Below are 16,263 nucleotides of genomic sequence, written 5' to 3' on the forward strand. Positions count from 1 at the left end.
AAGATAATTGCGTTTAAGTGTATGTGTGTATATCCTACACTTTTGCACTTTCTAAATCCTAACTTTGCTAAAGGACTACAAATGCTTGCTTCCATATGGAAGGGAAAATATCTTCTTTAAGAAAATAATTAAATAGCATTTTTAATGGTAAGTGGAGACTTTTGATATGCTATTATAAGCTTATTTTAACTAAATTATTTTACGTATTTAAAATACGGATATTATGCGAATGAAACTATTTAGCGGCCAATGATGCCACCTACAGGAAATCCATTCCATACAGGACCTTTTTGAGCAGTATTCACAGGATACCACAGTCAAACACTTTGATTGGGGATACCTTTTATCTTTGTCAATTTAAGTTTCTTAAAATTTTTAAATTTCACTGAAAATTTTGTAAATCATCGACTTTCTTCAGCATATTATATGTGACAGCAATTTACTACGCAGCCGACAGCATCCACAAGAGATGCAGTCATATTCTAGCAAATACATACAATTTTTGGCACATGCGCAAATCCCATTTTTCTACTCGTGCACAGCATAAGCCTTCAATTCGTTTTGGGTCCTACTACAGTTAGTTACCGTAATAAGATTTCTGTTATATAAATTCGTAGTGGTTTTGTTTTAATTTTATTCAACAATAAATGCTGTTAATTTCATAAACGTGATAGAGCACTGCAAGTAAATACTCGTACGCTGATATCGAACAAGTTATAATACAACAAGTAAAACAACATACCACATACCACAGCACAGCTTACAGGCTTGTAGAGTTTTCATACATAGTTACTTATTTCATGGGAAACTTACACACATACATATGTATACATATATATGCATTTGCTTTAATTATCGCTTATCGTTTCATTTTTATTTTCGTGAAGATGAAATAAAGAACGCATTTGTGCATCCATCTGTCCAGATTCGAGATGATCATTGGAGTTGATTACATAAAGCTATTGGTAACTCGGAGACATTACGCCCAAAGTGTTTGTTGGAAAAGTAGCTTACGGAAATCTAAATGAATTATTTTTAAGTCAGTAGACAGAAAGAAAAATCAAAATTATCTGTCTGCTACGTAAAATCGATAAGCTCGAGCACATCAATTCAAATAGTGTAATTGTGTTTTGACATTTCCATAAGCGTCACCGCCACCGCCACCGTCACCGTCACCTTCACCATCAAAAGCGAACGTCGCCACCTCATTGTCACAACATTAATTTGCCAAAATGTCATTCATTAATAAATTAAAGTCCACACCATTGCCGCCAATTAAAAATATTATAAATGTTGCCGTGCAAACAGCTCGTCAGCACATTCCCGAGAAGAAGGACTACGAGCAACCAGGAGGTAACACAACAGGAGCGGCAACGGCGCAACAAAACTTCAATTCACATCCACAAGGAATGTTTAATGGAGGGGCTGGCGAGGGCCAATATCAAGGTAAATGGAAAATCTAAATGCTTGTATATAAAATGGTAAATTACGAGTATATAGTATACACTTATGCATACAAACAAAGCTATATATAAGAATATAGTACATTAAGCCGATGTACAAACATACAAGCCTATGTGGCTGCTAAAACGATTATTTAGAGCAAATACTTTATCCACGTTATTATGCTCATACATACATATGTAGCTTAAGTAACGCAAAAATACACTTTGAGAGCTCGAAATCAGGCTAAAGTACAGTACTTCAATAGGTTTTCGGACTTTGAGTGTAATCATAAACCCACTTATTTAGCATTACGATGGTATTCAGACCACAGTTACTAACTTTGTGAAAGGTGTAATAAGTTTTGCGTTTATATGCAATATAATATTCGAAAACTTTTTATTACTTTCATCTAAAAGTTATTTGTCTTAAGTTCTTTACAAAGATTAAATTAAACTTACTGGTTGACTTTATATTACTCGCTTTTACAACAATTCAAACACACTAACTGTAATGAGATTATTTATCAAAAGAAAAATCGTAAGAGATCATTTGAAATAAAACATTCAATTTTATTTTTAAATAAGCTGACCCCGCAGCCGTTGTCATTGCGTGAAATTATGTGATTTTGAAATGAAAAGAAAGTTAAAAAAATTTGTTCGTTTCATTTTTTTCAATGTAAATCAGCTTGATAAGCAACATTTTTTGGTTTCTGTTCCGGTGTACAGAAAAGATGGTTTTCCAACTCGTGAGCACGCCTACGTGGCGTCCGTATCTTGGCCGTGTGAAAAACATAGCATTTCCAAATTTATGTCTTACACTATGCGACCATCCTTGTGCCCTGTTGATTGTCATCACAAATGAAACTTTCACTAGAAATGGAATGCGTTTGAACTGAAATGGCAAATCATTACAACTCAAAGGAATTCGTAGAATCAAGCATTCTGCCCCTTGTATTCGATAGCTGTGTCACAATCAGTCGGGTTCCATTACACAGTTTCGGCGCATAAAGATTGCGAAGCAAATGATGCGGTGGCATACCAAGCCTATCCAAAGAATTTAGAAATTCCAATGGATAATTCAAGGCGTCGTCTTCATTGTCAAGACGATCGATCGATTTGTATGAGCGTAAGTCTCCCGGAATTTGACTTTGAATCTTCCAGTTTAAGTCAACAATATCGTTATTTTTGGCAGCAAAAATTGCGCGTGCACTTAAGGAATCGTAGTTACGATAATTTGGCCGATATCCGAACATTCGTGATGAGTTCATCTTTCGTGAATTGATAAATGGCAGATGGAATTGATATCAAACCACCGGAAGTATCAACCGGAATTCACCCATTTCCAATTTTTAGCGAATACGATGTAAAATGTCTTCGGCAATGTTTTTGTTCGTATCCCCTAATTGACGCGGATTTGAAGGCTGATATGCTGAAACGATCATCGCGAAAAATGTGCGAACTTCAGTGGCATGCGAAGTAGCTATCTAAGCGTCCAAATGTTTGATTCTAGTGATTATCATGTTCCAGCTATTGTAATTGCTGGCATGCTTCTCAAAATGTTGCACACACCGTACCATTGACCAATGACTCAAATGAAGTTGAACCGCGTACATTAATCAATAGCAACCGAAGGTAAAAGAAATCGCTGTTTTTCGGGTGGATTGTTTAAAATATGCATTAGTTGAGAACACACCTGGATGTCCATCCACTGGTTGGCCTTGCTTTCTGCGTAACTATTTCTTCGACGATGCATTCCATGTATGATATCAAGTTATTTCCGAATAGAGCAATGTTCTCGCAAACGGATCACTGACGAAAGTTGAGAAAAAACTCGTCAATGTTAATTTTGTTACTAGCGGTGTTCTCAACATTGATATGAGTTTTGAATGTGAATTAGACAATAGTGGTGAATACAATGTTGTCAACTTCGATATTCACCCTTTTAAATTGAATGCTGAATGCTCTGCCATTGTCGTCTGCTGAGCGACGCCGATAGAGTGGATATCCATCATTTCCAGTTTGTGTTTCCGAAAGAAAAGCACGTGGATAGTGTTTCGTGCATTTATTGGTTTTCATCACTTCGCATAATACTGGATCTTTCTCTGGATCAGGAATTTCCGCAGAAATGATTTCATCAATTTGATCTGGTGTAACCACCATCCAAAGCAGAATGTGTGCGTGCGGCAGACCTCTCTTTTGCCACTCATAGCGTTGCTTCAAGATAAAGTCCATCAAACATCGCAACTGTTGTTTGAAAAGTCGTGACATCGTGATGATCGCTTGCTGATTGACCGCGATCCATAATTCCGCACGTATGTCATCGCATCCTGGGAGTACTCGGTCATGTGCCTTGGGCTGCCAATGTATGTTGCTGCTAAAAAGAACGCCGACCGATATTAGTGCGACCTCTTCGTGACATCGTAAAAAATTTCAATCTGTAATTGATCACTTTGTGTGAAACGCATATAACGTTTTCACTGAATAATTTTCAATAATTTTTCAATAATTTTCTTTTGAATAGCCGGAATAAAGAAAGCAAACGACAAATTTGAACGCTTTAAATAACTGAAAAACAAAACAAAAAAATTAAACAAAGAATTTTGTATGAAAGAAAATTGAATATGAAGAATATGAATTTTCCGACTTTTCCTCACGAAAAGCATACTGTTTTTTATTTTTGAACCTTCCCCGATCCACAGCGAACAACCGCTGAAAATTTCATCAAGATTGGTTCAGCCGTTCTTGAGCATTACATTACTAACAAACAAACATCCATTCGTTTGTATGGGAAAAAGAAATAGGCTGTTTTTATCTTTGAACTTCAACGCACATTAAAAAAAGAATTGGCCAAATTGGTCTAGATGTTGGAAGTTATGCACTTAGCGACAAAATTAGCGATTAATTTTTATACATAAGGCTAGGTGATCCGGCCACGCGTTGCTGTGGCATACATTTTATACTATTCAATACATTGAAAATTTTATTTACGAATAAAGGCGAAATGTTTTTGTCGGTATAAGAATCCAAGGGATTGTACAATTGTACTCTAGGTTTGAATATGTTTATAGAAATAAATTTCATTGGAAATAATAACGAATTTAAGGCTGCTTTCTCAAGGTCTGGTTACCAGCGTTTCTGACCAGAATAGAGTTGTCCGCTTAATAGATTGTACTTAATACACATCAACAATGTCCATAGTTAATGGAGATGTCCGCTTAATGGGGCGTCCATTTAAGAGAGCTTTTACTGTATTCTTTATTTATGAATTGTCTTAACTATCCTATCTTTTAAGTTGGTTCGAACTGGACACAATGTGCTAAATTTTACCAAAATCGGTTCAGTAGTTTAGGAGTTCATCGCGGACAAACAACGTGACACGTACTTTTTATATATGTGACCTGGTCTACGAAAAGGGAGCTAACGTGCGAAAACTAGTTTTCTGGGAAAAGCTGTTAAAAATAATCGTCAGTTTCTCGTTATCTCATTAATTGTTCTCCTTTTTTTTTGACACCTTAGTCCCCTTTCCGTAGACCAGGTCACATATAAAGATATTTAAATTTTTCTGTCTGATAATAAGAAAAATAATAGAAAACTATATGGTGGAGGTGTTTCTCATTGCAATGAAGTACTCATGACTGGGAAGATTTTCGTAGATGTGTCTAAGAACCTGTTTTAGTATTATTATTTTCTCTATCCATCTTAATATATACATTTGTTGGATATACATGGATATATTGGTACGAGTACATAAGGCAAGTTCAACATTCCAAAATACTGCAGATTCTAAAACAATTATGTTTTGATAAGATTTGTCTGCTGTATTGCATTCGCGGACATTAGAAAACTATGAGTAGTCATAAAAAATGCTGTGTCCAAGCGGTATCTGTTAAACCTGCTGTTAAGATCATAAAACAAAGTACTAAAAACAAAACTAAAATATTAAAGGATCTCTCAAATGTGCTTATTCTAAACTATTTTATAACAGCATCTTCATCTATTTTGAAAGACAGTTATCGATTTAATTCCATTCTAGCGCAAATCGCTGAAAGGCCAACCGAATTGAATCCTTTTCGCAATCCAAATGGGTGGAAGGATACCGACAATGCAGAATACAAAAATGAAGAATATCAGAACACTTCATTTACAGCTAATGAATACGACGGACGATATCAACAAACGGATGGATTCAGGTAAATCTAAAAATAGAGACGAATTGACTGTCATATAGTGTCGAAATGATTGGATTTGATTACACTGATTAAAGCAATCATCAAACTTTTTGATGCCATTTGTAGGACATACCAATGCTTGCTTCGAAATATTTCTCAGACTCTCTTCGCATTCTTCTGAGAAAAAATTTTCTTAAGATCTGAGAATAAGAACAAAACTTCTGTGCCCTGATTTGTAAGAACGATTCATACAATATTTAGTCGTTTTAGTTGATTTGTGAATTGATCGATTATGTGCACCCACTTTGCGTAGAGTTTTAACTCCATCCTCAAATATTTTTGAACAATATATTATAGGTTCTTTTGAAGCGTCACCTACCTCGATTAACCTCATTTTATAGCACCCGAAATCATTTTATGTATTACTTCCACCAAATTTAGCAAACTTCTTCCAAAAACAGACCGAAAAACCGAAATTAGAAAAATGATTTCTACATACACCAATTTTCAAGCTATTTGGTGTAGATATAGACAGACAGACGGACATGGCTAAATCGACTCATCTCGTATAAGTTCTCCGACGTTTCCTTCTGGATGTTATAAACTTCGGCGCAAACTTAATATCATCATTTTCTGATGTATCTAAAATGAACTAAAATTTTATGATAAACAAGTAAGGGAACAAGGATGGGAAACTAAGTTCGGATTGTAACCGAACACCTTATACTCTTGCAATAACGTTTAATTTGTATATGTACTGTAAAATGAAATAACCAGTTGGAATTTTAAAGTTTGTTATATGGGAAGTAGCTGTGGTAACGTACAATAATACATAAATAACCTCACACAACAAATTTGGTTGAAATTGGTCAAATAGTTCCTGAGATATAGAATTTCAAAATCCTATTCAAATTTTTCAAAGAAGAAGATATTTCGTTCTTATTTAGTCTTCTTAAAAAATAATATTACGTTTCTTACAGAAACTTTTTTATTTCTTTAAGGCACTGTACACAAATTTATGACGTTAATTCTTAATTCTCATGTGATGTCCCTAAATTGTGTGATTTATGTATATCTCGTGCCGTTACTCATTGTTTAACTCTTGTTTTTCTTTAGAGTAGTAAGCAATCATCATTTTCTATCTAACCTGAAATGTAAAGAGAAAAAGAAAATAATTTTGTTTTTCTTTCAGACAAGGAAGTGTAGCTTCAGAGGGCAGCTCATTTGTGTGCGAAGGTGAAGGTGGCGGTGGTACAAATATCGACGAATTTCAGGCCGCTTGGAATGTCACCAATGCGATTCAAGGAATGTTCATCGTCTCGCTGCCGTTTGCTGTACTGCACGGCGGTTATTGGGCTATCATAGCAATGGTCGGCATAGCATACATTTGCTGCTATACGGGAAAAGTGTTGGTGCAGTGCTTGTATGAACCCGACCCGAACACCGGCCAAATGATACGAGTTCGTGACAGCTATGTTGCTATTGCAAAGGTTTGTTTTGGACCAAAATTGGGTGCTCGTGCCGTTAGCATTGCCCAATTGATTGAGTTGTTAATGACATGCATTTTGTATGTAGTGGTGTGTGGGGATTTATTGGCAGGCACCTACCCTCAAGGTTCTTTTGACTCTCGATCTTGGATGATGTTCGTGGGAATATTCTTGTTACCAATGGGTTTTTTGAAATCTCTGAAAATGGTATCGACACTCTCATTCTGGTGCACCATGTCTCACATTGTTATTAATGCCATTATTTTGGGCTATTGCATATTACAGATTGGGGAATGGGGTTGGTCCAAAGTACGATGGAGCATTGATATGGAAAATTTTCCAATATCATTGGGCGTGATTGTTTTCTCATATACATCGCAAATATTTTTGCCTTCACTAGAAGGCAGTATGATCGACCGTTCTAAATTCAACTGGATGTTGGATTGGTCACATATAGCAGCAGCGATTTTTAAAGCCGGTTTTGGCTACATTTGCTTTCTCACTTTCCAAGATGATACACAACAAGTAATTACAAACAATCTGCACTCACAGGGTTTTAAAGGATTGGTGAATTTCTTTTTGGTTATAAAGGCACTACTTAGCTATCCGTTGCCCTATTACGCTGCCTGCGAACTACTTGAACGTAATTTCTTCAGGGGAGCACCAAAAACGAAATTTCCTACAATATGGCATTTGGATGGGGAACTAAAAGTTTGGGGCCTCGGATTTCGAGTCGGTGTGATAGTTGCAACAATTATGATGGCTATTTTCATACCACATTTTTCAATTCTAATGGGTTTCATTGGTAGCTTCACCGGGACTATGCTGAGCTTTATCTGGCCTTGTTATTTCCATTTGAAAATCAAAGGCCATCTATTGGATCAAAAGGAAGTTGCAAAGGATTACGTCATCATCGCTCTGGGAGTCTTGTTTGGCGTAATAGGCATTTACGATTCGGGCAATGCATTAATTAACGCCTTCGAATTGGGGCTACCATTTTAAGAGGGTCACTCTTACTGGGCACAAATACTATAGAATATTCCATAAGATTCCTCGGTGGGTCATTAAATAAAAAACTAATATTGGAAAGCACAGATCGTATGTTGCCAAGGTGAACGAACTCATGAAATTTGTTTCCGCATTCCGCATATGTATTTGGGGAAATTTATGTCGCATTAAGAAATTAACTAAATTTGCTTATTATTTACTTAAACGATAAGTCAAAACAGACCATTTGAACAAAATGAAACGAAAACGAAGTCTTCCAAAATAATGTTGTAAATGAGATATTTCATAAACATTATATAAATACTTATTTATAATTATACAAAGTAAGATAGCCTGAAAAGGAAAAGTGAAAAATGTCTTCCAAAACGATTTAACACATATATATACATACATACATACATATATAATATAATAATACTATTTACATAGAAATAATCGAAATGCACGCTGATGTAAGTATGTATGTGTGCATAGTTTAAGATTAAAGTTGAAACATGTCTTCCATGATAATTGTATCAAATATTATAGATAGATCTTATATACATGTACATGTATTAAATTATATGGATAATTTTTTTAATGTTCAAATACATTAAAAGTATAGCCTTTATTACGTTGTTTTCTTGTGAATATAAAGTCCTCGGATAAGACTCAAGTGAATCGATCTTGATAATATGAATTTTTGTTTATTCATATATAGGGTGGTCGAAAAAGTCTTTTCGTATTTCTAATCAAATTTTAACTTTTTTTTATTTATATGTACCATTTTGGTGCACCACTTTTTGCCACTTTTCCGCTGGAGACAATATTCCATCAGTGTAAATCGAAATTTCGAAATGTCCAGAATGGAAGCGAGCGAACCATTGTTGTGCTACACGAACTTATACTGCATTGTCTCCGTAAACTTCACAAATTTGAAAATATAGCGAGTTTCTTCATTATTTTCACTCATTTTTGAACAGCTGTAACTTTTCTTCAACTTCGCCGATTTTTTTTTTTTGGTTGGATGAAGCTTAAAATCACCTTTCCAACACTATATGATATGACGCAATGTGATTGGTAGCATTGGAAATATGCGACTGCAACGACATCTATTGACAAAATCGAAAAGACTTTTTCGACTGCCATATATTTATTCTGTTCATTGGGGGCGGGTCCCAAACCCAGCGCACAACCCTGTTTCGCCTTCTTACTTCAGCTCGCTTTCAAACGGATGTTCTTAGGCTACCCAGAGGATACTTGGTCAAAGAGAAAACAGACTGCCTAACTCGCAACGTTACGATCGACCACAACACGTGCGGGATGCGATAGATACCGAGAGTTGAAGAGGGAAGCGAGATGCATTTGCAGATAGAAAAAGAGAGAGGCCGAAATGCGTGAGTTTGAAAAGCTTGACAAGCTGGCTCAGGGGTAATGCTCGAAAATTCGACAAAAAAATGTGGCGACTAACCAAAGGTTTCAAGACCGGAGCATACTCTTGTAGAACCCTCAGAGGTGATCTAGTAACCGCTGCCCAGAGCATACTAAAATTATGGAAGGAACACTTCTCCAGCCTGCTGAATGGCAGTGAACGGACAACGCCAGGAGAAGGCGAACCTGATTCACCAATCGATGACGATGAAGCAGACGTTCCATTGTCCGACCATGAAGAAGTTCGAATAGCAATTATCCGCCTGAAGAACAACAAAGCGGATGGGGCCGATGGATTGCCGACCGAGCTATTCAAACACGGCGGCGAAGAACTGATAAGGAGCATGCATCAGCTTCTTCGTAAAATATGGTCGGACGAAAGCATGCCCAATGATTGGAATTTAAGTGTGATCTGCCCAATCCACAAAAATGGAGACCCCACTATCTGCGCCAACTACCATGGGATAGCAGCGCAAAAAGGAGCTGCCTCTATGAAGCTATGTCCGAATTTGGTATACCCGCAAAACTAATACGGATATGTAAACTGACTTTGAGTAACACCAAAAGCTCCGTCAGGATCGGGAAGGAGCTCTCCGAGCCTTTCGATACCAAACGAAGTTTCAGACAAGGCGACTTTACGTATACCACTTCTTCAATCTGATGCTTCGAACTACAGAACTTAATCGAGCTGGTACAATCTTCTATAAGAGTATACAGCTGCTGGCTTATGTTGATGATATTGATATTGCCGTGAGTTCTGCTGACTCCAGACTGGATAAAGAAGCAAAGCAAATGGGTCAGGTAGCAAACGATGGCAAGACGAAATATCTCCAGTCATCAAACAAACAGTCGTCACACACTTGCGACTAGGCTCCCACGTCGTTGTCATAACTGATAACTTCGAAGTCGTTGATAATTTCGTGTCTCTTGGAACCAGTATTAACAGCCTCGAAATCCAACACAGAATAACTCTTCCCAAAAGGTGCTACTTCGGACTGAGAACAAAAACCAAACTCCGGCTATATGGTGCAGAGGCATGGACGATGGCAACATCTGATGAGTCGACATTACGAATTTTCGAGAGAAAGGTTCTGCGAAAGATTTATGGTTCCTTGCGCGTTGACCACGGCGAATATCGCATTGACATAGTTCAGCGAATTAAAAGACTGGCTAGGTCATGCCGTTTCAACGGACGAAAACACCTCAGATTTGAAAGTAATCGAAATCCTTCGCCAGTTTAAGCGTTCATTCACCACTTTTACCAAAAAGTCAGTAAGGACCGTAAAATATAGATCCTTTTGTTTCAGAATAAATTATTGCATTTCTACTTTCTTCAAAGTGCGTTCGAGTAAACTTTTTACACACTCTTTTTTATCCTCATAAAATTTTTTAGAATTTTTGAAATCCGTAACTTCATTATGTGACAAACCGTTCATACTAGTTATGGAATCTGAAATTTCTTCTTGGAATTTAACCATAGAAAATGGGCACTACTTTATTTTAAAATATCAGATGCAATGTTGCCAACTCAGTGGTTTTACCACTAAAACTAGTGGTTTTACTTTCCCTCTAGTGGGCAAAAAAATTTGTTTAGTGGCTGGTGGTTTTTGTAGTGGTAAATACCCTCTGACGGTAAATACAGAAAATTAATAATATATATTGTATATATTCTTCACAATTGCTTCCCCCATAAGATATTTTAGTTCTATTTTAAGCTTTTAAAGAGCTACGAATAAGACAAATAAAGATAGCCTGTTATATCTCAAGGGGGGGACCCTCTTTAACAACTACATTCCACTATACTCAATTGTTTGATATACTCATACGTTCTCTTTTATCTTGTTCGCTCTTTCTTTCTTCGTAACAGAATAAATCTTCATTTTTTAAATCTTTTAAAGTAAAAATTTACTTGTAATGCACTCCATCATTAATATACTCATATAACAATGTTTAGTAAACGACAGTATTCTCAAAAATTTAGAGATTTCTGGCTCAAAGACCCTATTTTAAAAGATTGGTTACAAGTTGTAGAAGATAATGACGGCAATAAAGTAGCTAAATGTAGGTTATGCGGTGTAAGGTTGCGGAATCACTATGCAGATTTAAAAAGTCATACTATACAACGACCAAAAAACATCAAGAAAATGCTAAGGTAAATCAAAATAAGATTATTTTTTATTACTCACTTTTTCTTTAAATAACAATTTTAATAAAGTTATAGTTTCAATTATTTACATACAAAATACATTATATACATCATTCACAGATTATCACGGTTCATCCAAAACTTCCATTCAAACCAATAGATACTAAAGTATCAAAAACAAAAGAGCCTCGGGTTTCATTGCTTGCAGCCATGCACACGAGCGTATGTGTGATTGATCATTTAGGGCAGGCTATTAATCACTCTTTTACCAATGAAGAGGATAAAATAAAGTTACATCGAACAAAGTGTTCAAATATCATCATGAATGTTTGGGCACCACATTTCTTTGATCTACTAAAAGAAGGTTTGAAAGGTCAACCTTACAGTATTCTAATTGATGAATCAACCGATATTGATGTTATGAAAAACCTAGGAATTGTAATAATCTATTAGAGTTATCGTTTCGAGAAGGTCGTATACATACATATTTAGATTTAGTAACGTTAAATGACTGTGATGCTAATAGTATTGTTTCTGCAATTAAAGACGTTCTTCAGCGGTTTGAATTACAATTAATAAATATGATGGGTATTGGAACCGACAATGCATCAGTTATGACTGGTGTAAATGAAGGTGTTTACGCGAAATTAAAAAGAGAGGTCCCTCATTTGATTTTAGTCCGTTGTATATGTCATTCACTACAATTAGCCGCCTCTAGTGCTGCCAAACAGTTTTTACCACGAAATCTAGAGTATATAATTAGTGAAACTTACAATTGGTTCTCCCGATCTGCGTCAAGACAAGCTAAATATAAAGATTTGTATAAAGCAATAAATAATGGAAAAGATCCACTGAAGATCGTGCAGTCCTCTCAAACTAGGTGGTTATCAATTGAATCAGCTGTCTCACGGATATATAATCAGTGGCTGGAGCTAAAAACTCAGTTTTCAATTGCTAAATTAGACGAAAGATGTTACACGGCAGAAGTCTTGCATGGGATGTATAACGATGACATTAACTTTGCGTTTCTTGCTTTTCTTTATCCAATACTTACTGAACTAAATAGGGTTAATAAATTATTTGAGTCGAATGATGCAGATCCAACAAAACTAAGTGACGAGTTGGTGAATTTAATTGAGTTACTTGTTAATAAGATAAAACTGCCTACCCAAAGAGTGAATCTTTTTACTCAAAACATAAATGATTTCATTGATCCAACATGTAATTTAGGGTATAGATTTAATACTGCTGTGACAAAATTAAAAGAACAGGGACTAAAGCAGAGTGACGAGAAAGCAATTCGTCAAAGATGTATAACATTTATTGTGAATTTAATTAATGAAGTTAAAGTTCGATTACCTAATAATGCCGGCATAATGATCACGATCAAAAGAATTAGTGTTGATAGTGCACTAAACCCTAACAAACAATTTATTACTGATTTAATCAAATATTTTAATCACAATAAGAGTGAAGACTTGATTGCACAAATAGACGACCAATGGTATCAAATTCATACCTTAAAGTGGAATGAATCTAAAGATACTAAAAAGTTTTGGCATGAAGTTTTGGCCTTTAAGGATGCTCAAGGACAAAGAAGATTCAAAAAATTGGCTTCTTTTGCTATGTCAATTTTGATATTACCTCACTCTAATGCTGACGTCGAGAAACTTTTCAGTAATATGAACATAATCAAAAGTAAAAAGCGTAATAAGATGGATCTACCAATGTTGAGATCACTGCTGATGGTGCGAGCTGGTTTATCTTTAGCTGGAAAATGCTGTCACGATTATGAGATACCAGATAAAGTCGTTCGGCAAAGAGTTTCACTAAAGATGCTTATCGTTCTCAAGAAAATGAGCTTGAAAATATTGTCGATAGTTCTTCAGAAGAAGAAAACATTTTTAATCTTTAATTACAAAAATAAATAAAAAAAATTTTAATCTCTGTTATTAGTTTAATAGATAAAAATAATTTAATATTTTCATTGTATTTTTATCATTTTAAAAGTATAAACTTTTAAATTAGTTTGCGAATAATAATAATTTTTTATTTAAAATACCTTAAATTTCAATTTTATGACTTTTCTTTCCTTTTCGCTTAAATATTTAAATTAGATAGTTCAGCTTGGAGAGAGCGCTAGTGGTTTTTTAGTGGTTTTAGAGTCGACACTAGTAGTCGCTGGAAAAATATTCTGGCAACACTGATCAGATGTTTACTGTGTTTATCCAGCACCGTCTAATGGAGAAAAATCTGAAGGCGTTTCGTTCAAATCTTTGTCTTTGTTCATATATCATTAAACATGCTTACTTATCAGCAAAGCCGAAATTCTACTAAATATATATTTATATATTAATAGACATACATACATACATATATACATAATGCATTTACATGCAATGCACATCTAATAATAATAAAAATGCATTGGGATACAAGTCATAAATTTACAGATGAGATAACATTAAACACACACACACACAATTGTACACTTGAAAACAACCCCTGTACTTAGCATAAAATATATCAAGCAGTATAAACAATATGCTCAATACATACTACAAACATATACACATACATATATATATAGTTATTTAAGATAGTTTTAAAAATTGTATATAAGCAACGAAAATATCAAATAAAAATCACAATGAATAAATTCTCACTCAAACAAAGACGTTTCATTTCCCCCCACCAGTGGTAAGGAATGACAAATTCTTTTTTTAGGTCAATGTTTGATGATAGATACAAATCAAACAGTCTTGCAATAAAAAGGATTGTGTAGTAGAATCTAAATTCATTTTAAACATTAAACAAATTACACTGGTAAACACTGCTTTTGTCACATGAACTTTGTTATGATTTTTATTTATGTTGGTGTACCCTCATTAAAAATATATAACAGTTTTGTTTCTGTTAGTTGGATCGTAAATATGCCACGAAAGTGTTTGAACAACCCGGACAATTTTTGTTATGTGTGTGAAGAATTAATTTTACATCTCAGCGTCACATCACTAATTGAACAGTGCTATTGAGACTATTTTGGTTTCCCTGTGAGGAATCAAGACAAATCCTGGGTTCCACATAAATGTTGTGTAACGTGTGTGAGGCTCCTTTTAGGTTGGGCTAAACAAGAACCTAAACATTTGTCATTTGCTATACCAATGATTTGGACGGAACCAAAGGATCATGTAAGTGATTGTTATTTTTGTTTGACTCAAACAAAAGGTATTACCAAATCCAAACACACTATCCAGTATCCAATAGAAGATAGTGATTCAAGTTATGAACCGTCAACTTTAAAAGAACCGCACTTATTGACACAACGTGATTTAAACGATTTAGTACGTGATTTAAATCTGTTTAAAAAACAAGCTGAGCTTTTGGGGTCAAGATTAAACGAAAACTTTCTCGTGGTACAAAGATTTCTTATATTCAACATCGTGACGATGAAATAAAACCTTACTTTTCTGAAGGAGATTATTTAGTCTTTTGTAATAACGTTCCTGTTGTGATGAATTTATTAAATTTCGAATATGATCCTGGGCGACTGTTTATTGACTCTTCAAAAGCTAGTTTGAAAGCAGTGTTACTGCATAACGGAAACAAACTTCCTTCAGTGCCGATTGCTCATGGTTCTAATATGAAAGAGACTTACGAAAATATGAGATTTATACTTGAAAAAATTGAATACAGTAAACACGCTTGGACAATTTTTGGTGATTTTAAAGTCAATGTACTTTTACTTGGACTACAGCTTGGTTATACGAAATTTTGCTGTTTTATTTGTGAATGGGACAGTAGAGACAGAAAAAGTCACTATACAAAGAAAGTGTGGCCCAATCGTGAATCACTAACTTCAGGCCATAGAAATGTTAAAAATGATCCTCTAGTGAACCTTGATGACATACTTTTACCACAGTTATGCTATGCCTAAAGATGGAGATGGATTTTTAAATCTAAAAGAGATATTCCCTAAACTCAGCGAGGCGAAAATCATAGAGTGAAATACGGCAATTGATGAAGGATAAGAGCTTTGAAGAAAAACTGAATGATCAGGAAAAACTCGCCTGGAAATGTTTTGTGAATATTGTTCAAAATTTTCTAGGTAACCATAAAGCGGAAAATTACAAAGGTTTAATAAATGAACTTATGATATCATATAAAGCTTTGGGGTGTAATATGTCCTTGAAAATACATATTCTGGACTCTCATCTGGATTTCTTTCCGGCAAATTTGGGTGCTGTGAGTGACGAACAAGGTTAGAGGTTCTATCAAGACATTTCCTTAATGGAGAAGCGTTATCAAGGGAAATGGGGTCCAGGAATGCTAACAGACTATTGTTGGAGACTTAAAAGGGACCTACCGGAAGCCAAATATTCAAGAAAATCATAAGTATCTATTAGATATTAGGAAATAATTCTGTAAGAGTGGCTGAATTTTGTACTTTTTACGAAAATATATGTTTCGATGTCACAAGAAAACATGATCTGTACATTTTTTTTCATTGAATATTATTATTTGGTGGCCCTAGTATATTCAAAATTTGATATTAATTTTCATGTGACAAAAAAAAATTACAAATTTGTTGACCAGTG

The 16,263-nt window shown here is 35.0% G+C and overlaps 1 protein-coding gene across 5 annotated transcripts; it reads left to right on the top strand.

Moving 5' to 3' along the window:
- The first annotated feature begins 534 nt into the window (after window positions 1–534).
- LOC126755379 (vesicular inhibitory amino acid transporter) lies at window positions 535–8,719 on the top strand. Of its 5 annotated transcripts, XM_050467914.1 has the most exons (5): window positions 536–684; window positions 888–1,119; window positions 1,309–1,446; window positions 5,479–5,635; window positions 6,807–8,719. In XM_050467914.1, the coding sequence occupies exons 3-5, from the start codon at window positions 1,410–1,412 to the stop codon at window positions 8,101–8,103; spliced, it is 1,491 nt and encodes a 496-aa protein (XP_050323871.1). In that variant the 5' UTR covers window positions 536–684; window positions 888–1,119; window positions 1,309–1,409; the 3' UTR covers window positions 8,104–8,719. The 5 variants fall into 5 exon arrangements, with proteins under 5 accessions (XP_050323869.1, XP_050323868.1, XP_050323871.1 ...); XM_050467912.1 differs by having other exon boundaries at window positions 535–694; window positions 888–1,446; XM_050467911.1 differs by having other exon boundaries at window positions 535–684; window positions 888–1,446.
- The last annotated feature ends 7,544 nt before the right edge of the window (window positions 8,720–16,263 follow it).

This window comes from Bactrocera neohumeralis, chromosome 4, assembly GCF_024586455.1.
Source record: "Bactrocera neohumeralis isolate Rockhampton chromosome 4, APGP_CSIRO_Bneo_wtdbg2-racon-allhic-juicebox.fasta_v2, whole genome shotgun sequence".
Lineage (NCBI taxonomy): Eukaryota > Metazoa > Arthropoda > Insecta > Diptera > Tephritidae > Bactrocera > Bactrocera neohumeralis.

Excerpts from the sequence above, each read along its gene's own strand:
- LOC126755379 (XM_050467912.1), top strand. The coding sequence starts at position 1,233 with ATGTCATTCATTAATAAATTAAAGTCCACACCATTGCCGCCAATTAAA. Across the intron at positions 1,447-5,478 it reads TGGCGAGGGCCAATATCAAG|CGCAAATCGCTGAAAGGCCA; the intron begins GTAAATGGAAAA and ends ATTCCATTCTAG. Across the intron at positions 5,636-6,806 it reads CAACAAACGGATGGATTCAG|ACAAGGAAGTGTAGCTTCAG; the intron begins GTAAATCTAAAA and ends TTTTTCTTTCAG.